This window comes from Enhydra lutris, unplaced genomic scaffold (assembly GCF_002288905.1).
Source record: "Enhydra lutris kenyoni isolate GAN:26980312 unplaced genomic scaffold, ASM228890v2 scaffoldscaffold21, whole genome shotgun sequence".
Taxonomy (NCBI): Eukaryota; Metazoa; Chordata; class Mammalia; order Carnivora; family Mustelidae; genus Enhydra; species Enhydra lutris.
In genome coordinates, this window is record NW_019154105.1 from 66,681,530 (window position 1) to 66,707,496 (window position 25,967).

The 25,967-nt window shown below is 55.0% G+C and overlaps 1 protein-coding gene across 2 annotated transcripts; it reads left to right on the forward strand.

Annotated features, from left to right (window-relative positions):
• Positions 1 to 2,444: 2,444 nt before the first annotated feature.
• LOC111149012 (tRNA methyltransferase 44 homolog) lies at positions 2,445 to 25,967 on the forward strand. Of its 2 annotated transcripts, XM_022505889.1 has the most exons (11): positions 2,445 to 3,021; positions 4,449 to 4,563; positions 7,189 to 7,408; positions 9,096 to 9,164; positions 9,913 to 10,020; positions 11,174 to 11,245; positions 14,459 to 14,565; positions 15,384 to 15,567; positions 17,435 to 17,843; positions 20,020 to 20,136; positions 25,066 to 25,967. In XM_022505889.1, exons 1-11 carry the CDS (start codon positions 2,445 to 2,447, stop codon positions 25,296 to 25,298), a joined length of 2,211 nt encoding a protein of 736 aa, XP_022361597.1. In that variant the 3' UTR covers positions 25,299 to 25,967. The 2 variants fall into 2 exon arrangements, with proteins under 2 accessions (XP_022361597.1, XP_022361598.1); XM_022505890.1 differs by lacking the exon at positions 9,913 to 10,020.

Consider the following 25,967-nt stretch of genomic DNA (forward strand, 5'->3'; position numbering starts at 1 on the left):
CAAGAGCTCTTGCGGTGACATCACTGACAATGAACTGGCAGTCCTCTGCAGCAGTCCCCATCCACCCATTCTTGATCATTTTGACATCTCTCCACTCCACCCCATTTGGCCTTGCTCATCTTTAGCCCTTTGCTCTATTGGCCATCACTGGTAAGTGCAATGATTTGAACACATTGTTATTACTCAAGTTTCCTGCCTAGCTCTGGCCATTTGTCTCTCTCTATCCCCATCCTTCCTTCCTCGCCCACTCCACGCTCCCTTCGCTCGCAGATCTTTACACTCAGTAATTAACTAGGTAGCTCCTCTGTGCCAAAAACTAAGGCTAGGGCCTTGGTGATGAGTAATCCAGACTTTGGAGGTACGAGCCAAGAGGTGGGTGAAATCTGTTCTTGTTCCAGCAAGAAGCCGATAAACTCGTACACAAGGATTCCCGCCCACTGCCGACTGGAATTTTCCACCCCCTCTAAACACTGTCTTCTGGCTTCATGACCTCTCACCCCAGAGCCCTAGGCCTCCAGGTTTCTGCTGCATCCTCTCTTTCTCCTGGGCTCCTGTGACACACAGCAGGGCAGCAGGGACCCATCAGCCAATGTCAGGACAAGCTAAAGCCTCCGTACCCCCAGAGGGTCTGGACACAGAACACTGAGCCTGAGAAACTTTCCTCTTTTTGTAACCTCTGAACCCGCAACCCTGTGTTGAATGTTGCACTTTTCATGTTTCAAAACCATGTCTTAGATGTTTGCCTCTGCCATTGGCCTGAAGTTTGCCCAAGTGCCTGCATTCAGCTCTGCATTCTCCACACTTGGCTCAGGTGCACCCCCACATATTAGTAACTGGCAAGTTTGTCATTATTTGTCTTTTGGTTGCTCTAACCAGGCCCCTTTGGACAGAGTTGGGGGTTGAATTCTGTCCCCCCCTTAAAAAAAACAGGTCAAAGTCCCAACCCACTATACCTGTGGCCTTATTTGGAAATAGGAGCTTTGTAGAAGAGACTAGGAGAAAGTGTGTGACCATGGAGGCAAGTTAGGTGGCTACAGTCCAGTGATGCTAACAATTGCCGGCAACCATCAGAAACCAAAGAGGCAAGAAGTGTTCCCTCTCGGGGCCTCCAGAACCATGAGAGAATGAATTTCTGTTGTTCCAAGCCCCTCACTGTGTGGGGATTCGTCATAGCAGCCCTCAGGAAAGAGGAAGAGAAACAGCCTCATTTAAAGTGTGTGTTGGGGGGAGTGCCTGAGTGGTTCTGTCTGTTTTATCCAATTCTTGATTTCAGCTCAGGTCATGATGTCAGTCAGGGGTGTGAGACTGAGCCCTGTATGGGGCTCCATACTCTACCTGGAGTCTGCTTGAGATTCTTTCCTTCTGCCCCTCCTGCTCATCCTCTCTCTCTCTCTCTCTCAAATAAATAAATAAATAAGAGTTGGGAATCCTTAAAGAAGGAGCACTCACATAAGTACCACTCGCTACAGCTGGCATCACCAGCAGAAAGAATTATTTGGGACAAGAGAGGACATTTTTCACACGGAATTCCATCTCCTTTTAAGACAAAGAAGGAAGGTCCCTCCCCACCCCAGCAACAGGGCATGAAGCACGCTTGCCGCAAGGAGGAACTGCCCAACCTCGAACTCCTGGTCTTCTCCATCCCCAGTTTTCTCCTAACACCTAAGAGAAGCTGACCTTTCCTCCGTCTCTTCAGACCTGTCTATGGCTCACCATTGCTCGCGATTTCTCTGCGATTCCTGAATAAACTAGTTTTGCTAGCAAAGTAACTGGCTCTTCCCTTTGTAAGGCGGACCTTGCAGACAGCATAAACAAGAGCCACGCGGTCCAAGACCCAGCGACGGCGTCAACAGGTGTGTCTGGGGCTCCAGCACTCGTGCAGGCTGCTCTGACTGCACAGACCAGGGGCACGCTCTGCTCTCCCGGAGATCACGCGCTTCTCCTGCACTCCGCAGAGACTGTTGGAGGGGGTGAGAGGAGCCCCAGCAGTGGGGCCAGGGCACCAATAGAATAAAGGCTCCCGGAGTTTTGGGCATGGCACAGTTCCTGCAGACTCAGCCTGGCAAGGCCCGCCCTTCCACCCGCCCCGGGCCTCCAGGGGACACGCCGGAGACAGCGGCCACCCGACGCACGCGGACCACAGGCCCGCGCTGCCCGGACCTCGGCCCACTCTTTGCATCCGCCACAGACGCCCCGGCCCTACCGAGCCCGATGCAGTATCCACACGCTGCAGCCAGGGCTGTAGTCCGAGCCCCGCGAAGACACGCCCCTGCAGGAAGCACGCGCTGCGCGGGCGGCCCCGGAGAAGCCAGCGTGGGCGACACTGCGTAGCGCGCGGGCCGCCCCCGGGAACGAATCCGCCCCGCCCCGTGACGTCGCAGGCTGCGCCGCCTGTGCGTCGTCGCGGCACGCTGTAGTCGCGCAGCGCTGGGCGCGGGCTAACCATGGCGGAGGTGGGCCGGGCTGCTGTGTGCGACCCGGGTGCGCTACTCCCGGGGGGCTTCTGGGCGGCGGTGGCCGTGTGGCTGGAGAGGCCGCAGGTGGCCAACAAACGGCTGTGTGGCGTCCGTCTGGAGGCCCGGCGGAGTGTGGCGTTGCCCCGGGCCGCTGCCGGACCCCGTCCTCGCTCCCCCGGTGAGGGCCTGGGTCCTGGGCACACTACAGGCCCGGCGCAGGGCACCGCGATTCGCGGGCCCGGGGAATCGCAGCCCCGGCACGGGCAAAGGGAGAACCGCAGGGAAGTGGACGCCGCGGCTCGGCTCGCAGGGGGTTCCGGGCCAGCCGGCGAGGCTGGAGTCGGGGAGAGCGATTTCCCTGCCTCGAATCTGGATTCTCTCTGGGACGCTTTCTCTCAGAGCCTCGACGGCGGCCATCCAGAGCTGCTGGCCTTCCTTAGCGGGCCCAGGGCGGGATCCCAGCCGGAGGCGCCGAGCGAGCTCGCCGTGGTTCTCAGAACCCTCATCCCGAAAACAGGCCCTCGCTGCCCGCTTGCTGTCCCGAGGAGAGAACTAGTCGTGCAAGGTACGAGCCTGTCTTGTGGAGACAGGCGGAGGGAGGGAGGTGGAAATTCACCGAAGCGGGGGTTTCTCAGCGGGCTCCTGGAACCTAGGCTCCTCCCCGCTGGGCGCGGGGCCCACCTTCAGGTCAGGGCAGATACCGTCCTGGCAGCTTTGGAGGAGGCTTGGGTCATTCTAGGGCTGCAGCCTTGAGCTATTAGGAGCCGTGTCAGGGTTGAATGAAGCTTCTAGGCCAGGTTGGAGTCTCGTTGAGACGGGGCGCAGAGGAGGCGGGCTGGAGTTGGGTCAGGGAGAGAATCTTTGGCACAGGATGCAGTTAGATGAAAAAGCATTTGTTGAACCTCAGATCAGTGAAGAGGCACGCACGGTTACTATGTCAGTACCTTTGTAGTGTCCTAGGAAGGTTGTAAAAAAAATTTTTTTTACTGTTTTTTGAAGGGACGCGTAGAAATATGTATTTCTAGTGTAGAGAATGGGGTCATTGTTGGGAGGGGTCTGGAATGCCTGAGGGAGAAGGTGAAGGAGCTCCCTGTGTTGAATGATGGATAGGAGTTTAGCAGGGGAAGAGATGAGTGGAAGGCCCGCTCCTGGAGCAGCTGCTGGAGGCCTCCCTCGGGTTTTTGCATCTCAGAGCCCGCAGTGGTGTCCAGTCCTTCTCATGCTTGCATCCTCCTTTTCTCCCTCCAGCTGGAGAAAGTTCTCAGCTTATCTGGGCCCCTGTGACTGACCTGAGCCACCTGCTTAATCCCGAGTACTCCCTTTCCTGAGGTTTGTAACCTCGTCACATCTGCAGAGACCCTCTGTGCCTTGTCACATGGCAGAGACACAGGCTGGGGCATTTGGGTGCCGTTGCCTTCGAGAGGCTGTGAGATCACATTCAGCAACACCAAATTGCTGTAGGTGCCTTCCCTCCCACCCCCACTTCCCAGTGCTGTCCGCCTCTCTGCCTCTGCAAGGCTCTTCCCACGTGTCCCCTCTGCTGGGAGGCTCTCTTTTCATCTGTTATGTCCACACAAATTTAGGAACTCTTCCAGCTTCTGTCTCCTGTGTTTGATCTTCATTTCCCCTCTACCAGACAGAGGTTGGTGAGTCAGTGCCCCCAAGGGCTTCAGATGTAGACGTCTGCACTTGCAGATTGGCTTCCCTGTGGGGGAGAGGCAGTGGTCCTCAACTAGGGCTTTCTCCCTTCAGCTGCTGCTGAGCGTGTCTGCTGCGTGGGCCTGGCCACCTGTAGGCTCGGGATGCAGCAGTGAATAGGACATCAAACGTGTCTGTCCTCCCGGACGCTGTGATAAAGGGGGAGTGGGGTGGCGAGGAGGGAAGCCCTGGGAGAGCAAAGTCGGCCTGAGTCATGACTCTTTTTAGTACTGCTTCTATAAAACGCTGAACCGAGCAGTTTTACTGGATTATCCCTGTCTTTTTTTCCCCCAGATGTCCTCAATGGAACTGTAACTTTTTTACCTTTGGAAGAAGATGATGGTGGGAATGTAAAGGTTGAGATGAGCAACGTGTATCAAATCCGGCTCAGTCAGATCCAGGAAGAATGGTAAGAGCTCCAGAATGGAGTCCTCTTCCAGAGCTGTATGGTTTCCGTCCCATGTGTGGGGAGCTGCAGGACTCAGGGTCATGGAAGAGATAGATGAAGGTGCCCTTTGGCAGTGAAGGGGTGTGGGAACGTGTTACCTGTTTCTAGTTGCCCTTTCCATGGCGTGTCTTGGTTCCTTTCAGCACCTGGCCTGAGTCTGTATTCTGCCCAGTCCATGTAGCCAGGGTGATGAGTAGCACATAGGTTTAGCCTAATTGAGTATTCGCAAATCCCCTTATTATTTTCTTTCTTATAACTTGGGAATAGGGAGTGAGGATAGCTTCCTTTTTTATTTCCTGCTGAGGCTCACGTTCTGTATGTAGTGGGTAGTCAGTGGTTCTTATCCCGAAAGTGGCAGTTCAGTAGCCCCCTTCGTTCCGTGTGGCTTTGGGCCTGTACCGCAAATGTGAAACTTGTTTTACTTCCCTTTGGTGTTTTTTAAATGGAAAAGTCAGAGGAAGGATACATTCACTTCATCACTCTGCTGCTGCTGTTTTCCTGAGAGCCATGTCTGGTCTGTACTTTCAGAACAACCTTGGGGATTGTGCTGTTGAATCAGACTGGGCTTGGCACATGGCTTTGTATAAAGCAGGGGGGTACTGTGGGAAGAGCCTGCTTATGCAGGCAGATAGACCTGGGTTTGCCCACTAGCAGTGTGACCCTGGGTACGTGGCCTCTGGCCCTCAGTCTCCTTACCTGTGTGATGGGTTTAATAATTCTTGAACTTCTGAGGAGGGCCTAGGCTTCAAAGGGACCTGTTGCAGGCATAGAAGCTTGATAGCAAGACTTACAGCCTGGCTGAAGACTCTTAGAATTATTGAGAGACTGCCCGAGGGACCTGGCCCCGGGCCCTTCCTCTATGTGCTTGTGTTGGAAAGTGGGGACTGGGAGCAGGCACCTGGGGGACAGCGTGTTTCCTGTGGCGGTCACTGGGTGGGGGGCGCTGATGGCAGAGCTGGCAGGTAGCCCCTAAAGGCCTGTGCTCAGGGCTGCTGTGCAGGCGCCCAGCATGGCACAGTCATAGCAGCACGATGGTACGTTCCACGCATGGCAGTTCCACTCTTTGCTCACAGACTCAGGGCTCGGACTCGGCTGCCTGCTCCCATCATTCCAGGTTGGCGTTTCCTGTCTTTGAGCCCCTAGGCAGCTGTCCCTTACATCCCTTTGGGCACTCGGGCCAGGTGCTGAGCATAAGCGAAATGGGGCTTGACGGGGCTGCATCAGTAGTGCACTGCGCTCCTCGTGGACTTCTGTCATCACAGTGGTGTTGGTGTGTGCCTGTCCCACCTCGTGCTCTGCAGCGGGCTTGGAGCGGTGCCACACACACACACACACACACACACACACTCGCTCTGCCACCACCTGGTGCTGAGGACCATGCAGGGCCGGAAAGCAGGGGAACCGTGTCTGTGTCCCCATGGCCCCTCGGTAACAAAGGCGGTGTCATGCCATGTCCACACAGAGTGGGTGGGCAATGCCCGTGAGGAGGGGGCATCCCAGGTGAGGCCTGAGCAGGTGGGCGAGTAGGCCATGGGGACTCTGGGGGACACCTGGGAGAAGAGCCCGAGGCCCAGGGACGAGCAGGGGAGGGGGCCTGACAGGGTGTGCCTACCCCATCAGGGAGCTTCCAAGGTGAAAGGTGAAGGGACAGGTAGAAGGGGGCGGCAGCCTGAGTCCTTCCCAGGCTCTTCCTGCAGCGTGAGCTCCCCAAGGTGTGCCTCCCAGTGCACAGTCGGAGCCTGTTACTTAGAGGGGGTGAGTTGTGTCTCCAGGGCTCACAGTGGCTAAAAGCGTGACAGCCCTAGCTCCAGCCAGAGCACCTGACCTCTCACTCTCGCCCCCTACTTGTCCTTGACCCCTATGCACCCTTGTCTCCCATGCCTCCTCTTGTCTTAGGGCCGCTGTGGAACACCACCTTTTTATAGCCTTTCCACACCCGACAGACTGGACACTCTCCCCTTATTGGTCTGCCTGAATCGTGTCCTCAGACAGCGTCCTGTGATCTGAGTCCCTGGGGGTGAGCTTTTACTCGCGTGTTCAACACACGGACAGAGAGGCCCCGCTGTGTGCCTGGCATGGGGCAGGTAGCAGTGGATGGAGACACACAGCGCACGCAGCCCTGAGCTGCATGGGGACTGTGGTCATCCTTAGCTGTGGGGCTGAGCGCTCCACTTTCTGGCCGGGAAGTATTTGGTGAGCCAGTGTACTCACACTTGAGTTGCATGTGTGAAAATACATAAAAACAGTGTCAGGAGAATCCTGACACATCTGGAAGGCGGCTAATCAGTGCGTGAAGCAGACAGTGGGAGGAGTTCTGTTACGTGTCCATCCTTTGGATGGGCTTCATAGGATGGGTAAACACATTTTTAATAGCATTTGTAAGAAAAGAATTCTTTCTGCTCTTAGAAAAAATGTGTTTTTCTCTATTTGTTGAAAGTTCTGCCACTAGTTCCCAATTCTTGGGTTTCAGATCAAATAATTTATACTTACAGCTGTCTTAACATGTCCTGTCTTTTGGTAAATGTTTAATTTAAAAATAAGAATTGAAACTAGCTCTGCTTATTCATATTTCTCTTATTTTTAAAGGTTCATATCTATTTTAATTTTCTGTTCAGAAAGATGGCATTCAGATGGCATCGTTTATCCCCACCCTGCCTGGCTGGGAGAAGAGCTGCTGGCCAGGTTGGCCCGGTGGTCTGTGGAGAGCAAGAAGAGCGGATTTAAAAGCACCCTGTCCCTCATTTCTATCATCAAGTACAGCAAAATGTACCAGATGCTTAAGGAGAAGTATAAAGACATGGTCAAGGTAACTGGGGAAACATTGGTGATTCCCTCCTTTAGATGAGGGGACGTTGACCAAATTATGCCAGGAAAAGCCATTTTCCGGTAAACTTTGTGGTGTATGCAGACACAGGCCTCATGTCAAAACAGCGCCACTTAAGGGCCTGCATTATAGGCTGTATTTTGACATAGATAGGGATGCAAACTGCGAAACTGTTGACGCATGGAAAAGGATCTTTTCTTTCTTTCTTTCTTTCTTTCTTTTTTGCATATTGCTAATTTTTTCCCAAGCAAATAAAAGCAAAGTACTTAATTGAAAATAATTGGATATTAATTCTGAAATTGCCACATTTCCTTATGTAAACTTAAACATGTTTAAAGAAAAGATACAAAAAATTAAAGTATAAAAAGCATATACTTTCAGAAAGAAGGTTAATTTCAGAACATGTCCTTAACTTTATATTTAAGATGTAAAGAGAAAGTAACAGCAAACCTCTGTGCTCACATCCAGAGGAAGAAATAAAGTTTCCCTAACGTAGCTGAACTTCTTTTGTAGTCTTGCCCACGTATGGCCCTCTTTCTTGAAGGAACCGTGATTTGTCATTTGTGTGTATGTGTGTGTGTGTGTTCTGTGTTTTGTTTTGTTTTGAGGGGGGTTGCAGAGGGAGAGAATCTTCAGAGAGAGAATGTTCAGCACAGAGCCTGATGTGGGGCGCAGTCTCATGAACCTGAGATCAAGACCTGAGCCGAGATCAGGAGTCAGATCCTTAACCGACTGAGCCACCAGGCACCCATATGTGGGTGTGGTTTTTTCTCAGTTACCTATCATCGTATAACAGAACATTCCAAAGGTCACAGGCTAGAGACCGTGCCCTTTCATTCTTGCTGTAGTGTGTGGGTCCTAGGCCTGGCCGACAGAGCTGGTGGCCCCTTCGCTTCCAGATCCTGGACCGAGAGGCCTTCATTATCTTCCTAACTATTCATTTCCTTCTGGAAAGGACTTCATCTATTATTCCAGCCTTTGAAATTGTCCTTAGTGAGACAGCCCGACCTGTTTAATCCCCCATGACTAGACACGGACATCGGAACGTGTTGCCTTGTCTTGGGTTTTTCTTCTTTTGCCAGTCGTCTGTTCTGCATGTGGCCTGTGTGGGCAGTGAGACATTATGTCTGAGCGGCCAGTGCTTTCGGAGTACCTGCTTGTTGTCCCATGTGGCCATGGAGGCTTTAGCTTTCCCGAGAGGGAAATGGGGACCCCCTGCTGAGGGCTACCTCTGACAAATGACAGCCAGGCGCCCACAGACCAGACAGCTGGGCCCGGCTTCCTGAGCCCTTTGCTTTCCTCGTCCGGGGTTCCTTGTTCCTCTTCCTCATCTAGAAGAACGATGGAGCAGGAGAGCTGAGCGATCTCCTCAATGTGGCCTCATCTAAACAGCTACATCCGTCATTTCTGTTGCGAAGTCCTGCCACGGACTGCAGTGCTCTTGCCGTGTCCCGTGACGCGCAAGTGCGGTGAAGATTTGGCGTGTCTTTATGTTGTGCTCTTACTGTGAGAGAGGCTTTATCTGTGTCTGCTTTCGGAATGAACTTTTTTTTTTCCAACTTTCCTGCCTGGTTAGTCTCATTTGACTTAGGCTGATACGGCTACTTCACGTGTTGTGAAATGGCCGGGTGACAGCAAACAGTTACATATGCCCTGGAATATGTTTTAGGTGTGGCCCGAAGTAACCGATCCCGAGAAGTTTGTGTATGAAGATGTGGCTATCGCTGCATACCTGCTGGTAAGCGCACGTCCAGTCGCCTAAGCCCCTCTGCAGTGGGGGCAGCATGCTGTCCGCCGCCGGTGGGGAGCAACAGTCATTAAATCCGTAAGCCAGTGTGCCGGCGTGGTGGCCGGGGCCCTCGTGTGACTGTGGGAGAGGGGCACGCCTGTGCTGTGAAGGCCACCCGCAGGGGCTCCAGCTCAGGCGGGCATTTCCAACGCCCCCTCACCATGGGCCCATGGCACCACTCGAGCCGCTGACAGGCCCCCTGTGACATGCACTTGCCCTCCACTCCTGGGTCCGTCCTTGGCTAGCTCGCTAGCCCTGGAATTTGGGTGTGCCCTTGGTGGAATTGTCTTGACTCCCCTATCTAGCACGTGTTTGGGCCAGAGGATTTCTAATTCCCTTTCATCTATGATTCTCAGAGCCTTTTTAGAAATTGCACATTTTGCTTTGATTATCAAAGTGTACAGCCCAGAAGAACAGAGAGAAGGCATGAGGACCCAGCAGTAGCCTGTGAAGCTCTTGCCTGGAGAGGACCACTTCCATGTGGACTCTTGCTGGGACAGGCGGCCTTGAGACCCCCGTGGCATTGGGCGAGGGCAGCCCCTCTGCTCACCTGTGTGTCACCTGCACAGACCCAGGGCCACAGACAAGGATTGGCCACCTGTCCTGGAAATGCGATTTGTAACTCATGCAGAGTTTGTGTCTGAGTTATTCTTGGAGGAAATGAATGAGGTACTGATTTTTTTTTTTTTAAACTTAGATTTTGTGGGAAGAAGAAAGAGCTGAGCGGGGCTTGATGGCCAAGCAGTCCTTTGTTGACTTAGGATGCGGGAACGGTCTCCTGGTCCATATCCTGAGCACCGAGGGGGTAAGGGCACTCCCATGGCCCGCTTAATGCCTTTTCCGAGTGTCTCCCAGACCAGGACAAGGGTCCTTGATGTTTTTCACTGCTGGTGCGAGCTGAACCCAGAGTCTGCCTGGCTGTTGGGCTGGGATGGAGGAGAGCGGGGGCCTGTGTGGCTCGGGGAGAGGATGGCCATCCCGCTGGTTGGAACAGGGCTCACATGGGTGTGCCTAGGGATGACAGACTTCACACAGCACGGCTGTTGTGGCCGTCGGGTGCTCTTTGGGGAACGAGGCATGTCAGGGCATTGGAAGGGGAAGGAGAGGCGGTGGGTTCTGTCCTCCAGAAGCTGGAATCCCCATGCAGAGGCCAGTTACACTCCCGCTGTGGTGTACACCAGCGACGGGAGTGTGTCAGATCCATGCGGTAAAGGCGGGATGCAATAGAACAGCCCCTGTCTGTCACTTAGATCAAGTGGTTCAGTGTGAGCCATGAGCTTCCCGGTCCTGTGCTTCCAGCTGGTGTCCAGCCTTCCCTCGGAGTCACTCTGGGAGGTGACTGTCACCCCGTGACCCCCACTGACTTCTGACTGTGGCATTCTGCCCTGTGGGAAAGGCGCTCTGTGCACAGCTGTAGGACTTGAAATGGGGTTGTTGGAATACTTTTTATTTGCTTTGTTAAAAAATGGGTTTGTGACAGTAACAGCTGTAAACAAGTTGTCTGGGGTAGGGCGGGTCAGCACATCGGGTGGTAACCTTCAGGCTGGTAGGTAAGGACGGGGTACCTTGTGCACCTCTTCTCTCCCCCCAACTTGGAAACGAGCATGGGTGCCCCTCAGGAGCCCATGGGCACGGGCATGCATCCTGGGGGTGAAGCCGCTGCAGGGGGACAGGCCTCATTGGCTGGCCAGCTGGAGGGGCGGGTGCACTGGGGTCTGGGCCTGACTCTGGGCCATGAGAGGGAGCTCTGTGTCCAGGTGTGTCTTCTGGGCCACTGGCCTCAAACCCGTTTCCATGCCTCGACTCTCTTTCCCCTTGGTGAAGACTCTTGGTGACCCTCAGCAGCCCTCGGGATCTGACCTGCCTCAGTCGCTGAGAAGCTGCGGGTGCCATCAGGCATTCTTGCTCATTTATTATGATGTACTGACGTTGACCTTTGCGTTCTGAAATTCTTCTAGCACCCAGGCAGAGGGATCGATGTACGGAGAAGAAAAATCTGGGACATGTATGGACCACAGACTTGCTTGGAGGTACTGACTGTGTTCATTTGTCTGCTCTTGTGTGCTTGCTCCCTGGGGCAATTGTTCTCACGAGCGTGCCCGGCGCTGACCTTTCCAGCTGCCTCATGCTAGTCCTCGTGCAGTGCCAGCTGTTGGTCCCCCGTCCAACACATGCACCCTGCTTCTTGGCTCACCTCCTGTTCTCAACGGTGTTTTCAGATGACAAGTCACACTGCGTAAATCCTTGTGCATCAGTCTTAGTCCACTTAAAAAAAAAATCTGTCGGGGGCACCTGGGTGGCTCAGTGGGTTAAAGCCTCTGCCTTCGGCTCAGGTCAAGATCCCAGGGTCCTGGGATCGAGTCCCGCATCGGGCTCCTTGCTCAGCAGAGAGCCTGCTTCTCCCCCTCCCACTCTCCCTGCTTGTGTTCCCTCTCTCGCTGTGTCTGTCAAATAAATAAATTAAAAAAAAAAAAAAATCTGTCATAGGCTAAACTTGAGAAGTTTTGGATGATATTGTCATAATGCTTTTCAGAAAGGTTTTTCCTCAAATACACTTTCAAGGAGAGTTTGGAACGCTATAAGAGATGCATCCAAAAAAAAAAAAACAGGAGAAAAAGTAGAGGTTTGCGTGTTTACCAAATACTTGAGTGAGCTCAACCGCCAGGCATTCTCAGGTGCTGGTACTTCGACAGTGATGGGAGGCTGCTGCCCCCTTTGGGGGGCAGGGAGCACCCACCCATACAGAGCGGGTTGGGGGTGGCAGGTGTACACGCTGAGGGGGTGAGGGGGCTGCCGTGGGTCTGGGTTGTGCTGTGTGTGGGGGTGGCCGGCAGGGCCTCCCAGCAAGAGGGCAGTGCCGAGGAGCCCAGGAGAGGAAGGTAAAATGCAGCTGGGCTGGGGCAGGGCCACAGGTGTGCGGACGCCCCATGGAGCTGCAGAGCTGGGCCACGCACATTTCCTATGGGCCATTTAGTGGTCTGACCTCCAGAGCCCATGACCCTCAGGCCACAGTGAACCCAGGTCCCCGCAACCTTGCTCAGGAGTAGCTCACTTGTCCTGGTATGAGTCAGAGAGGAGTGTCTCCCCAAGGGAGGAAGTGACCGGATCCCTGAGCAGCAGTCCCACGTCAGGTCTGGTGTTCAGTGTTTATGGAGTTGGGGTTCAGTCAAGGCCTCCAAACCGGCCAGCGGAGGGCTCAGCAGCAAGGGTCTGCACACTCAGCTCCTCCTGCCACCCAACGGGGCTCTGCCGCCCCTGTGGCCTCAGGACCTTGGTCCTGGAGTTATACGCAGGGTGTGACTAGGATGCAGATTGTCCTCCCCGGTGGCAGAGTGCTGACGGGACGTCTCGTGTTCACTTTTTGCTGTGGACAGTGTAAGAGCACACGGACGTCACAAGGCGCGTGGTTGTCCCAGAAGCTTACGGGCGTCACAGCCACTCTTGTAGCCCCCACTCTGCCCGCTGCTCTTGGGAAACAAATCTCAGCTCTGCCACTTCATCTGTAAGTAGTTAGACTCTGAGACTCTTTTTATACCTTCTGCCTCACTTTCTTTAAAGTTGAGAATATCACAAGAAATAAAAAAGATTCATGGAAGGGAGTTCACGGCTGCTTCTGTGGGCTGGTTGTCTTTATCTGCATGGTCAAAAGCCGAGCATGAGCTTCCAGCTTCTTTCCAAGTCCTCGTTTGATTGTAAGCAAAACCACCTGTCTTAAATAACAGCAGCTGTAAATTGTGTTTTAATTCATGCAGGCCGTTTAAAGGGAAATAAGCAACTTTAAATCTAGACGGGGTGGAAATAGAGAATAACATCAAAGGTTTGTTTTTCCTGCTTTTAAATTACGCATATGCTTGTTGACTGGTACTGTTTTCGGTGTTTTAGTATGTGTGTAAGTAGAAGCCCAGATGCTTATTTAAGAATCAGAAAGATTGTGGAGTTTAAATTCTACTTTCGTTTACATCACGTCTGCACAAGACCCATGGTTTTTGTTGTCCTACGGAGTGGCCTTGAAATTGGGGTTGTCCTGGTGTCGTCTTTGTTTTGACGAAGGAATGGCAGCTGCACTTACTTCCCTTGGGGCTTCAAGATTAGGGTTTTGAGTGGTTGGATAATGTCCTTTCTCTCTATCTTTCCGGTTTTTTTTTTTTTTTTTTTTTTTTTTTTTTTAAGATTTTATTTTATTTGACAGATAGAGATCACAAGTAGGCAGAGAGAGAGAGGAGGAGGAAGCAAGCTCCCTGCCGAGCAGAGAGCCCGATGCGGGGCTCGATCCCTAGGACCCTGAGATCATGACCTGAGCCGAAGGCAGCGGCTTTAATCCACTGAGCCACCCAGGCGCCCCTATCTTTCCGGTTTTTACCGACAGACCCACTGTTGGGACCTGACTTCAGTCACTCATAATGACCATTATTAAGTCATAAAATCAAGCTGCTTTCAGCTTAATGATAGGAATTATCAGAATGGTTAACCTGCCTGTGGAGTGGGTTTTTACTTGGTGTCTGAGTGTTTACAAAACCTCGCATGGGGGCGCCTGGCTGGCTCAGTGGGTTAAAGCCTCTACCTTCAGCTCGGGTCATGATCCCAGGGTCCTGGGATCGAGCCCCACATCGGGCTCTCTGCTCCATGGGAAGCTTACTTCTTCCACTCCCCCTGCTTGTGTTCCCTCTCTCGCTGTGTCTTTCTCTGTCAAATAAATAAATAAAATCTTTAAAAAAAAAAAAATCACATGATAGCAGAGGCTTCTGCTCCGTGTGAGCTGCCCTGGTCTCTTACCTGTGCTGCCGTGGGCGTGCTTCGTGTCGTTGATCGGCAGGCGTGAGGTTGTGTGATGCATTACGTTACACACTTAGATCAACTTCAGACCTGCTTGCTTTCTGCTCACTTGCTCCTAAAGCCCTCTATGGCTCCGATGTTCTGGAGTGTGGAAACGTTTTCCTTTGTCCCACCTCCTGCAGCTCCTTGTATGTTGTATGTTGATGAGCAGAAGCACATTTGTACGGATCAGAAAGAGATGAGCACTTAGAGGGCATGGTTGGTTTCTCTAGCAATGACGCTGGAAGCTGCTGGGTTTCACGCCCTCTGGGGCAGATGCAGCCCTATGTTCAGGGGCCCACCCGGTGTCCCTGAGGCCCCGGGGTGGGGCTGAGACCTCGCCCAGCGAGCCGGGGTTCCTCGGGGCCTTGCTTCGGGAGCTCTGTGCTGCTTTACTAAACACGCGGTCTTGTTTTGTGTTTTTCTCTCAGGAAGGTGCAATCACCCCAAGTGATAAGACCCTTTTCCCTGACGTCGATTGGTTGATTGGTAACCATTCCGATGAACTGACGCCGTGGGTGCCCGTCATTGCGGCCCGGTGAGCAGGTGGCCCTGGCGGCAGGGTGGATGGTGGGGGAGGTTTGGGTGCCCTCTCTGTCTGCATCTGGCCACTAGTGGCTGTTGGACGCTGGAAATGGAGCTGGCTCAGATTGTCGGAAGGATGATGTGTTGAGCGTATCAGGCCAGGGCTGAATTCTGCCTGGCTGGAGAAGATCAGCTCCCAAATGTGGTTCAAGGCATTCTGCTCAACAACACTGATGAAAACTAAGGACTTCGGCGGTGTTTATAGCTGGTGTGGAGACAGGTCGTGTTTTCTTGGAAGTTGTTTTCTGACAGCGAGGGTCGGTCTTCAAAGGAAAAGTCTGTGGACAAGGTGACCCTTGGAACAATATTTCTCTCAGCCCAGGGGCTGCACGCGGGGCGGCGGCCCTTCTGGCTCAGGAGGAGATGTCGCCCCGAATGTTCTGTGGCTATGGTCTGCCATCCAGGGTCTTTGGAACTGCCCTGGCTCTCCAAGGGTAATGTAGGTCAAGGAGCACGTCTTAGTCTTTGCCGTGCCTGCCTCTGAGCTCCTGCCCTCCTGGCTGAAGCCTCATGTGCTTCTGGAAGTCTTATGTTGCAGTTGAGGAGAACAGCCGCGAGGGAGCAGGTTTTTATGAAAGTAATTAGATTCATGTTTTATGAAGAAAGTATGGCATGCTGCACTGTTTCTAGAAACTGAATTAGGGAGAGCTGTTATTCATGTTCTCATCAGAAAACACGAGCAGCCGCCAGCACATGTCTTATCCCAAGGCATGATAGCCACGTGGCTCTCCTGCTGAATTTTCTTTCGGTTTTGGTGGATTGATTTTGAAGGTCCTCCTATGGCTGCCGTTTCTTTGTCCTTCCCTGCTGCTTCTTTGACTTCACCGGGAAGTACTCCCGGAGGCAGAGCAGGAAGACTCAGTACCGAGAGTACCTTGATTTCATCACAGAAGTGGGGCTGACCTGCGGGTTTCACGTCGAGGAGGACTGCCTGCGCATTCCGTCAACCAAAAGGGTGCGTTCTGGTCACCATGGGCTCGCTGTCCTCGGTGGGGTGCTGGCATCTGGATGGGGGGCTGAGGGTTGCATCACAGAACCAAAAGGGCTGCTGGCGTTCAACACTGGGGCGTTCCAGAAGCTGCCTGTGTTGATCTCAGTGTCTCAACCACCGGTGGCCTTCGGAGGGCTCGTTCTGCACCCACAGCCCCTCCTGTGGTGGCTTTGCAGGACGCTCGCCAAGTCTTCATTTCCTTCCCAGAAATTGCACGTGGCCCTCGGGTACCTGCCCAGAGTAGGCGTCAGCCTGACTTGTGTAGTGGTGGCCCGAGCATTGTCTGGGGCTGCCCGCTCTGAGTTCCGACTCCTCGGGTTCCCCAGTGATTGGCCCAAATTGAAGTCTGGTTCAGAAGTTCCAAATGAGTCCCATTTTCTCATGACATGCTCCATTAATTCAGATTTGCCTGAAAGGTAGTTTGCCCAGACAAACTTTGGCCCTTGCCCAGTCTGTGAAAACAGCAAGTGTGACCTCCCTGCCGGAGGGGTCAGAGTGGACTAGGTAGCCTTCCCGCTCACCCTCTGAACTACCGATTTGTGATAATCTCTGGTAGCTTCCTTTTGTCAGACTCCATGGCTGTCAGTGTGCTTTTTTGACCAGCAAAACACTGAAACCCATCATATCCAAATTAGAAGCTTGATTGCTTAATTGCTTGATATGCTGAGAAGGACCCAAGACAGATATGAGGTGAGCTCTTGGCTCTTCCCCCTGCTCGCCGCGAACTGTTGCACACATTGCAAACCATACCTGTGTCCCCGTGTTTCCGGAGGGGAGGCGATAACACAGCGCCTTCATTGTGGGCACCCAGTGGTGGCGGTGAGTGGGGTCCCCGGGGCCTCGGGTACATCATTGCTGCCTGTGCAGCCACCACTCAGATCACTCTGAAAGCTTTCTTTGGGACTGTGCTTTCGAGCCACGGTGTCATTCTCATAAGTGCCCTCATGTCAGCAAGTCCCCCCGGGAACCGCTGAGATTTGGGTCCTGTGCATACAAGGGTCCCACAGTTTGGGTTTTTGCACTAGTCTTTCCATTGTCTTGCTGGAGGGCACGTACCCTGCATCTCTCTGAGCCTCGGCTTGCTTGTAACCTGGTGGACTGGGGGGCAGATGCGAGAGCAGGTGTGTACACATCGTGCTGTTCAATGGGGGCACCTGGCACATTTGTCCCCACACAGCAACATCATGTCACCTGTCCAGGATCACATAGGGAGCAGGTGGCAGAGCTGGAGTGTAGTGAGGGGTGGCTCTGATGCTTGCTTTCATTGCCTGTAAGCTGGTTTTGTAGCTCTCGCTCGGGGAGGACGTTGAGAGATGCTGTACCCAGGGCGGCGGCGCCAGACCAGCCTCGCTCACCCTGGGGAGGCTTGTGCGGCTGCCTTCCTCTGGGCTGTATAGAGGAGAAAGCTTGAAGAGAGCATTCGTGCTGCCCCAGGTACTCTGCAGGGGCCACGTGCCCCCCTCATTGGACCAGGTATCCAAAAGGACATCGTAGTTGGAGAGGTCTGGCTTCCCAGTAGCGTCCATGCTTGGGGTCACACGAAGGAGCCCACAAGTGAAGTGTTCATAGCGGGCACGGCCATAAGCTCAGTGGGGGGCTTTGTTGTTACATGTGTGTTAGGGCCCTCAACGTCTGAGCCTTGAGATTCTTCTTGGGCTTTTGCTCTTGGATTATTCTGGACGTTTTTATTGATACTGGTTCCTAAAGTAAGCATTTCTTTCATGATAAATGTCTAAAGCTTTTAATTTGTGCTGCAGAACAAGAGAGTTGAGTGGAAACCAGGCCATGCTCTAGGAGCCTGGTGATATACCCTGCTGTTTTTCACACGCAGGTTTGTCTCATTGGGAAATCCAGAACGTACCCACCTGCTGGGGAAGTTGCCATGGATGAGCAGAGAACCCAGTACATTAACAGCAGGCGGGGCCGCCCCGTGAGCCCACCTGGCGAGGCGTCTGTCCCTCCTCCACCCCGGGCCACGGTGGGACACGCAGGTCACCCCGACAGGCACCAGGCCTTGGACACCGGGGCTGCCACAGGAGGGGCAGAGATCCGGGCCGACCAACTCTGGCTGTCTGGATTTCAGCCCAGAGAGAAAGCTGAGCGCGTGAGGAATTGTGCCACCCTTCCTCGAGATTTTATTGACCAAGTGGTTTTGCAAGTGGCACATTTGCTGTTGGATGGAGAGCAGTTAAACACAGGAAGCGCTTCCAGCGGCAGCTCGAAGGCTTGGAACCGAGGAGGTAGGCCCCTGGCAGCCACATGCCTGCTGGCTTTCAGGTGGTGGCTCAGCTCTCCTTTAGGACCAACTTGAAATTGTGTGGTTGTTTTTAATTACGTGTATTTTAAAGAGACATCGAGGATGAACAGGCCACTGACACTCTCATTGTTTAAAGGTTTCCCTGCAGTTCCCATTAATGTGCAGGACTCCATTCCCTCAGAGGAAGGCACTGAGGGCAGAGGGATGGTGTTCAGACCCTTAGTTCACCTTCACAGAATTGTCCAGGCTTCATGGGGTGGAGCTCTTTATTTTCAGTTTATAGGGGTCATCCAAACGGAAAACAGTCCTGAATGCCAGGAAAGCACACTGTCGCCTTGACAATAGGGTAACACTTGGGAGACGTAGTCGGATAACCTGGTTCTCTTTGAAATCCCCCAAGTGCAAAACTCAGACATGGTGAAAGGGAGACAGTTATATCTGATTGTCCTCATAGGATGAGTAACGTGCTGAAATCAGTGGCGTTCAGGAGAGATAGGGATCCAAGTGTGGGCTTCCGTTAGTTTTGTAAAGTGAGTGTTTCCAGTCCTAGGCGGCTGCCCCGTCCAAGCTGGTTTCTTTCCTGCGCGGCGGCACCAGAGGGCGCTGTGGAGCTGGCTGGGCTGGGCAGCGCCTGAGACTTGCCTCTGAGTTTTGGGAGTCATTGGAGGGCCCGGGGGAGCCCTACCTCAGCCTGTCTGGGGCTGCTGCCTGGCTGCCTGTGAGTGGGGGCCCAGGAGCAGGCGGCGAGCCTGTTCTCCCCCACCAGTGACGTCGTCCTGCCCAGAGCCTCCATGGCTCTGGTGTACGTGCCACGGGGCAGGGCTGTGGAGCAGCTCCCCTTCCCTGTGGATCACTGACCCTGGTGGTGTCTGACCGAAGGGCCTCTCTAGGGATGTGCTGGCGGCATCTGCCAGAGCCCCTGCTGCAGGTGGCTGACCGCCCGTGTAACTGGGTGCTATGGCCTGCTCCGTGGGTTGGTGCCCCACTTCCTGCTGTGCCCTGCTGAGGTGGGGCCCGAGTAAAGAGGAAGGCAAGCTGGGTGGGGGGCTTCCAGTGGGGCCTCGAGGGGCCCGGAGTCCCTGCAGTAGGCAGGCAGGTGCCTCAGAGACGTTTGTGTGAATCTGAAAATGGGGAGTTCGACCTTCAGACCCAGGAGTGATTGAGTTCAGGAGGTCCATGCCTGTGCCTGGGACAGCACTTTCCCAGCGGTAACCACCTGGGTCTTCTTGGGTCCAACATAGATAGTTGATCGTCAGGTGTCGGGTCTCAGGCCTGCCTGCCCGGTGGAAACCCCTGCAGAGCTGGGGGGCCATTGTGCCACATGGGTCTCGGTGTCTGGGGCTGGCCTGAGGTGCTCCGGTGGGGTGGACCTGTGCCCTTGGCCTCTCAGCCCACAGGTTCCTGCCCTCGGGTGGTCTTCCCACCTTCTGGCTGCTGGAGTTTAGTGACCCCTCCACAGCCTGCCCCTGTGTGACGTAGGCACAGGTCTGTCTCCAGGCCCTGAGTGATCTCTGCAGGGGGCACAGGGTCGGAGTAGGTGGTCCCTGCCCTCACAGCTGGGTCAGGACACACACACGGCCCAGAATGAGCAACCAGGGGGAGGCCGTGTGCAGCTGTGTGTGTGAGCACCACCGCCGGCAGCTGGAGCGGGGCCGGACCCAGGAGGGGCGGGGGAGGCCATCTGCGAGGGTTCCAGCCTTCTCCTTAGACAGCCCGCTTGCTCTCGGAACGGGTTTGAGGTGGCTGAGAGGTGCATCGTGAAGGCGGGCTGGCTCTGGTAGCTGGAATCCCAGGCAAGGCACGGCTGCTCCCCTGGGCGTCTGGGGCCGGGCTGTACAGCGGCACTGATTTTCCATGTCTGGAAGGAAGGGCTGTCTCTGCTGGCCTGCACAGTCGTCCGGTGGGCGGAGGCGAGAGCCCAGGTACAGGGCCTGGCAGGTGGGACGTCCCTGGCATCCCCGGGGGGTGGTGGCTCAGCCATGTCGTTCCCACTCCATGTGGTGTGGCCTCAGAGCCACAGTCAATCTCATGGCCCCTCCTCCTGACATGTGTGAGGGGCTGGGACAGACGGAGCTGGCACTGTCCCCGGGCAATAGGCATCGTGCCTGTTTAAGGTCTCCATCGGCCTTTATGTTGTTGGGGAAACCCGGTTTCCGCAGGAAGCCTCTCCTTGGCAGAAGTGGCCCGTGAGCTGGCCGGGGAGACGCTGCAGAGGTTGAAGCGGGAGTGTGGAGGCCTGCAGACGCTGCTCAGAAACAACCATCAGGTGTTTGAAGGTAAGGGATCAAGCCCGGAAACACACTCATTCCTCAGATGTGGAGGACACGCCTAGCTTTCCTGAATCAGAAGGTTCTTCCCCACAGATTCTGCCATCCCTGTCCCTGCTTTTTCTATTAAGTGAAGTTTGCTTTATTTTTCCCTTAAATTTTTTAAAAGATTGATCTATTTTAGAGTGTGTGCATACAAGTGATCTGAGGGGAAGGGCAGAGGGAGAGAACTGAGTGCGGAGCCTGATGTGGGGCTCGATCCCAGGACCCTGAGATCATGACCTGAGCTGAAACCAAGAGTCAGAAGCTCAACCAACTGAGCACCCAGGCGCCCATGAGTAAAGTTTGCTTTAGAGGAGATTTAGGTACCTAGGAAAGTGGGAGAGAGAGAGGATAGAGTCCCCCTGCCCATGCCTAGCTTCTGCGCTCTGAGCGCCTTCCACCAGGAAGGGATGTTGGCCATGCCTCTTGTCTGATTTTCTCCAGTCCAGCCCCCACAGGCATGGCACCCCTGGCCACGTCTGGCCTTAACCCTGTCCGGGATGTGCTCACGCCTCACATGGAAGGAAGAGCAAGTCTGAAAGCCTCCCGGCCGGGTGTCCCTGAAGGACTTTCTGGGTGGGGGGGTTGTTACTTGCATTGGCCCTCGGCTACCTGAATTCTGGAAGCATCCCGAGTTCCCAGCAGTTAGAGGAGGGAGCCCCGATGCCCGTCACGGCCCTGCCCTGTGTGTCTGCACCGGGCCTTTGGGAGCAAGGCTCTCAATCCCCTCCTGCCCCATGTTCCAGGCTTCCAGGACAGCCAGGTGGTATAGAGAGGCCCAGGAACCTGTGCCCTTTCACTCAGTCTGCTCTTGGCCTCCTGGAGTGTCCAGGCTGGTGGGGAGGGGGATGCAGAACAGATACTCACATGGGGACCAGGGGTAGAAGGAAGTTCCCTTACTTAGAGCGCGATCAGCCATTTGTCCTGTTTCCTTCTTGGAGCTCCTCTCCCCCTTTTCTTTGTGGAAGTGTTTTAGTGTGAATCCCAGCCTGCCCATGATCACCCCTGAGTACATCAGTGAGGGGCTTTAGAGATCCTGGTGTCTGGTATCACCGTTGCGCCATAGGCACGTGTCCACTGGAGTTGTGATGTGCAGGGAGGCCTACCATGGGGGGCGGGAGGTCGGTGCTGGGGACATGACCTCTGGGCCAGGACTTGGTAAAGAGGATGAGGAACAGCCTTTGTTAAAGGTCTGTGCTGGGAAGAAGCGGAATTGGGGCACAATGAGAGGGTGTGGCCTGCAGCCTCCTGTGGCTGCAGGGAGGGCTTGGGCCTCCGTGACGGCAGGGGAATAGTGATACCTTTGTGACCAGCTCTAGGCCAGCTGTGGGGTCACCATTTGTGCACCCACTCTCTGCCACATCGGGGGCCTCAAGGGTCAAGGGCAGGGCCCGGTACAAGTCCCCCCACAGCACAGCATCTGGATCCTTCAGACTGCATCTGGGGAAGCACACTTGATTCTGTTTCCGCTGGGAGGTGGCCCAGGAAGGCCAGCTGTGGGCTGGTGCTGAGTACCTCTTCTTTCTGGGAGGTGGGTGCAGGGCGTACAGGTTGGTGGATTCTGGGTGATGGTGCCTCAAGATGTGCTGAGAACGTGGAGTCCGGAGAAGACCCGGCCGGCAGGGGCTGCTCCTGTGCTCCTGGGGCCACCCTGCAGCTGCTGAGCCAAGCTCCTTTGGGTCAGTCCCCACACCCCCACCCTTGTGCTGCTGCTGAGAAGAGTGGTTGGGCAGTGACTTGGGGCAAGTGGCCATGGCTGATGAAGCGCATCTGTCCACTCCTAGCCTGTAAAGCTAAGGGAGTTGGGCGCTGTCACCTTATCTTCCCTGCCAGTGTGTGCACGTGACACATGAGAACTCAGGTGTGCATGGCTCCCACAAGTGCACAGGAGAGCTCAGGTGAGCAAGGCCCGCATATGTGCACGGGAGAGCTCAGATGCACATGGCCCCCAACTTATGCATGGGAGAACCTGGGTATGCGTGGCTCCCGCGCACACGGGAGATCTCGGGTGCTCATGACCCTCCCCATGTGGGCATGGGAGAGCTTGGCTGTGTGCAGCCCCCCACACGTGCAAGGGAGAGCTCAGGTATGCACAGCCCCCCCCCACACACATGCACAGGAGAGCTTTGGTGCGCACAACCCCCCCACGCATGCATGGGAGAGCTCTGGTGTGTGTGGCCCCCCCCCCATGCGTGCACAGGAGATCTCAGGAGTATGCGACCCCCCACATGTGGACAGCAGAGCTTGGATACACATGGCTCCCTCCACGCGTGCATGGGAGAGCTCAGGTGCGCAGACTTACAGTGCCTTTGGGTGGCCCGGGTGCCGTTGGTGGAGATAGACTTTGTTTTCATTTAAACCTGATTTTCTCGGGGCAGTGCCTGTGATGGCATGGAGCCCTGTAAGCTGAATTGGAGTCTCCATGTTTTGAGCGGCTGCAGAGGCTGGGGTGTGGGCCGGCAGGCCCGGGGGACGGTCTTCCTGAACCTGCAGTTCCTGCTGCATTCCAGCTCTGGCATGGCTACCTGGGCTTTGCTCTCTGTCTCACATGGTCTTTGTCCGTGAAAACACCCGCTGCAACCCAGAAGGGCTGCCCTTCTGTTTTCCCAGCGTGGCTTTCTATTTGACTTCGTGAAATCGTAGCTTTTTTCCCCCCACTATAAATATGCATGTATGTGACTGCTTTCCTATGCAGTTCACATGGCGGGGGTGGGGGGGGCACATTTATTTTTGGAAACACTTCTGAGTAGGCAGCTCAGGGCCTGAGCACTGAGTAAACATTCTGCTCACGGTCACGCAAAAACTATGCACGGAGTATGCTCTTATCTCCCAGGGTGTTTGAAACAAGAGCCTCTAGTTTCTGGTCGTGTTTACAGGGCCAAGGAGTTTGGAGCGATTTTGGATGCCCTCAGTTCTGCAGGAGCCGAGCACCTTGTGAGGGATGGGCCAGTGCCCGGGTGCGTGCATGCTGGGGGCAGGGGCTTGGCGGGGCCATGGCCGAGTGGTCTGTGCCCGAGGTGCCGTCATTCTTTGCTGGCCGTGATGAACCTGTGGCTGCCTCTCACGTGGGAACTTGCTCAAAGTCTCTCCTGGTTAGAGATTGCTGGCCTGGCAACCCAGGTCATGTCTGATCAGAACCTGAGCATGGAGCACTGTTCTGGTAAATTGCCCGTAGTGATTGTGGGAGGGAAAGTACTTTGGGAGGAGAATCCTGTGATTCCACCGTAGGATCGGGAGCATATTTCCCACAGCGGTTGGGAAGGCCCGCTGGTGCTCTGACCTGTGAGCCAGCTGGAGTGGGTGCAGGTGCCTGGCCCAGGCCTCCCCAGGATGGGAGCTGGGGGTGTCAGGAGGGGCACGGCAGGGAGCTTCCCTGGGACCTGGGGGTGCATGGGAGCGTGTCGTGGGAGAGCTTGGGAAACCCCATCTCTGCCAGGGCCGGTCCTCTGTCATTGGTGCCCGGGCCCCCTGTCCCCTGGCCCTGCAGGTGTTGCTCCAGAAACGTGATGAGGTGCCCATTTAACTCATGAGACCACTGTGACAGCCTGCTGCAGGCCAGCCTCTCCTCGGTTGGGGACCCCTGTGGAGGCTTTGGACCAGGCCGAGGGCTCCTTGCATTTTTGGGCACACACCAAAGGCGCCTGGTGGGAGTCTCACCTCGGGGCTCCTTGGGGACGCACTTCAGGGCCATGTCCTTCTGCAGGGACATCAAGTGGAACCTAGTGATATTCCCTTGACCTGAGCTCTCACACTAAGGAAGCTGGGCATTGGCCTTGTGGGGAGCAGTGCAGGAGGCCAGCTCTGAGGGGGAGCCAGCTGTCCATGTGGCCCTCCGTCTGTGAGGCGCCTCTCTGCGGCTCCTTTCCTTGCCTTAACGGAAAATGTTTAATAAATGGCAGTCCACAGAGACACTCTCATTATTGCCACAACACGAGGCTGTTTGAAAGCAAACTCCAGTCTTTAATTTGTGCTTTCAAGTTCTCATTAGAAGCTGGAGAGCCAGATTTATTCACTAAGCTTCCTTTCTTTCTCCCTGAGTGTGTCTGTCTCCGGGTGGCCTTACAGCTTCCAGGGAAAACCAGGATGGATGTGGCTGCTTTGGCCATGTTTTGGTGGAGTTGCTGGCTTCTGGGGGTCAGATGGCCAGGTGAACGCCTGGGTGGAGTCTGGGCCTTAATGGGGGTGGCTGGCTCAGGAGGCAGCCCGGTGGGGGGCCCGGGCAGCCACTGGGGCTGTACCACTCCCCAGTCCCCGTGTCCTGTGGCAATCCCCACCCTGCCAGTGGGGCTGCTATACCCCTCCCCACACTGTTTGCGTTTGGGGGCTCTGACTTTGCTGGGCACAGGTAAACCCTCCTCTTCGCCTGCCTGGAAGGGAGCTTTGCTTGTTCTCTCTTTGATGCGGAGGTGAGGCTCTCCATGATAGACGCCACTGCTGCTTCCCAAGCTGCACCTGAGCCTGGGACCACATGTGGCTCTTACACCGTGGTCTCCCAGGCCCTTGGTCACTGCCTATAGGCCCGTCCTGGTGCAGCCCCAGGCACTTGTGTATGGTTGCAGCCCGGATCTTGTCAGCAGCGTCCCCTCAGCTTCCCTGCGGCTCATTGCCCCAGCCCCAGGTGTCCAGCGTGTGCCTCCTGAAGGCCCCAGACCCCTGGCACTGGCCCTTCCAGGCTCCCCCAGCCTCCCCCAGCCTGCTCCTTGCCTGCTCCCTCAGGCCCTCCCTCCCACCCCCCTGTCCGCCCCGCCAGGCCAAGGCTCCAGGTTTGGCCTCCACGGGTGCTCACCCTTCAGGCGTGGACGGCTGGTGTCGGGGGCCTGCAGCCCCAGGCCTTGGTGAGTTGGTGCACTTGGAGGAGAATGACTGGGCCATGTCTTCTCTTTGTTCCAAACACAGTTGTGAACGGGAGAGTTCACATTCGCGACTGGAGAGAAGAGAAGCTACAGAGGCAGCCTCACTCGGAAGCAAAGCGGAGACTCTGCTCAGAAGCTTTCAAGACCCGCGTGTGCTGGTTCTACAGTCACCACCCCGATGGCTGTGTTCTGCCTTCGGACAGCTGCCCGTTTGCCCACGGGCCAGCAGAGCTGCGGCCGCCCCGGACCCCCAAGAGGAAGAAGCCAGTTCTGTGAGCTGCGTGCGAGGGGCACACCCTGGCTCCCTTGGGGACTGCGGACTTTGCAGTTGGGGGTGACTTCCTCTGGATTCCCCTGTAATGTTGCCTGTTAGTTACACGCACACCAGACGCTGCAGAAGCTGGTGTCCCTCCTGCATCCGCCCCTGAGTCAGTGCTGGCGCTGTGTTATAAATGAGGTCACACCTGTGTTTAGCATCTTTATTCCAGAAAGAGCACAGAAGCACTTGGAGCATTTCATTGTCTCAAAGGTGAGGAAGTGCCTGGACCATCCGGCCCCTCTCGGGAGCTTGGCTCGGGCTCGCTGGACTCGTGGCTGAGAGCGGGCTCACCCCAGGAGCACAGCCAGTCCCACCCACTCCAGGCTGTACAGGCAGCCTAGCCACTCCGGGTGCTTATCACTACACGCAGGTTTTGTCAAGGCTGTAATGCTTACACGTGCAGGTTATTTGTAGTTACAGAGAACAAAACAACCGTCATGTCTTTAGCCAGGTCACGCTAGGTGATGGGAAAGAAAATCCTAAGTGATACCCAACAAGGCCAGAAAATCTAAAGATCACAGAAAGCGAAAACCCCCTTGCCGTCCCTCTCTACTAGACCTTCTCCCCAGAAGTGCTGTCAGCGGATCTTTTGGTTCTGGAGAAAAAAAATCCCCCATGTGTTTCTG

Excerpts from the sequence above, each read along its gene's own strand:
- LOC111149012 (XM_022505889.1), top strand. The coding sequence starts at position 2,445 with ATGGCGGAGGTGGGCCGGGCTGCTGTGTGCGACCCGGGTGCGCTACTC. Across the intron at positions 15,568-17,434 it reads GCATTCCGTCAACCAAAAGG|GTTTGTCTCATTGGGAAATC; the intron begins GTGCGTTCTGGT and ends TTTCACACGCAG. Across the intron at positions 20,137-25,065 it reads CAACCATCAGGTGTTTGAAG|TTGTGAACGGGAGAGTTCAC; the intron begins GTAAGGGATCAA and ends TTCCAAACACAG.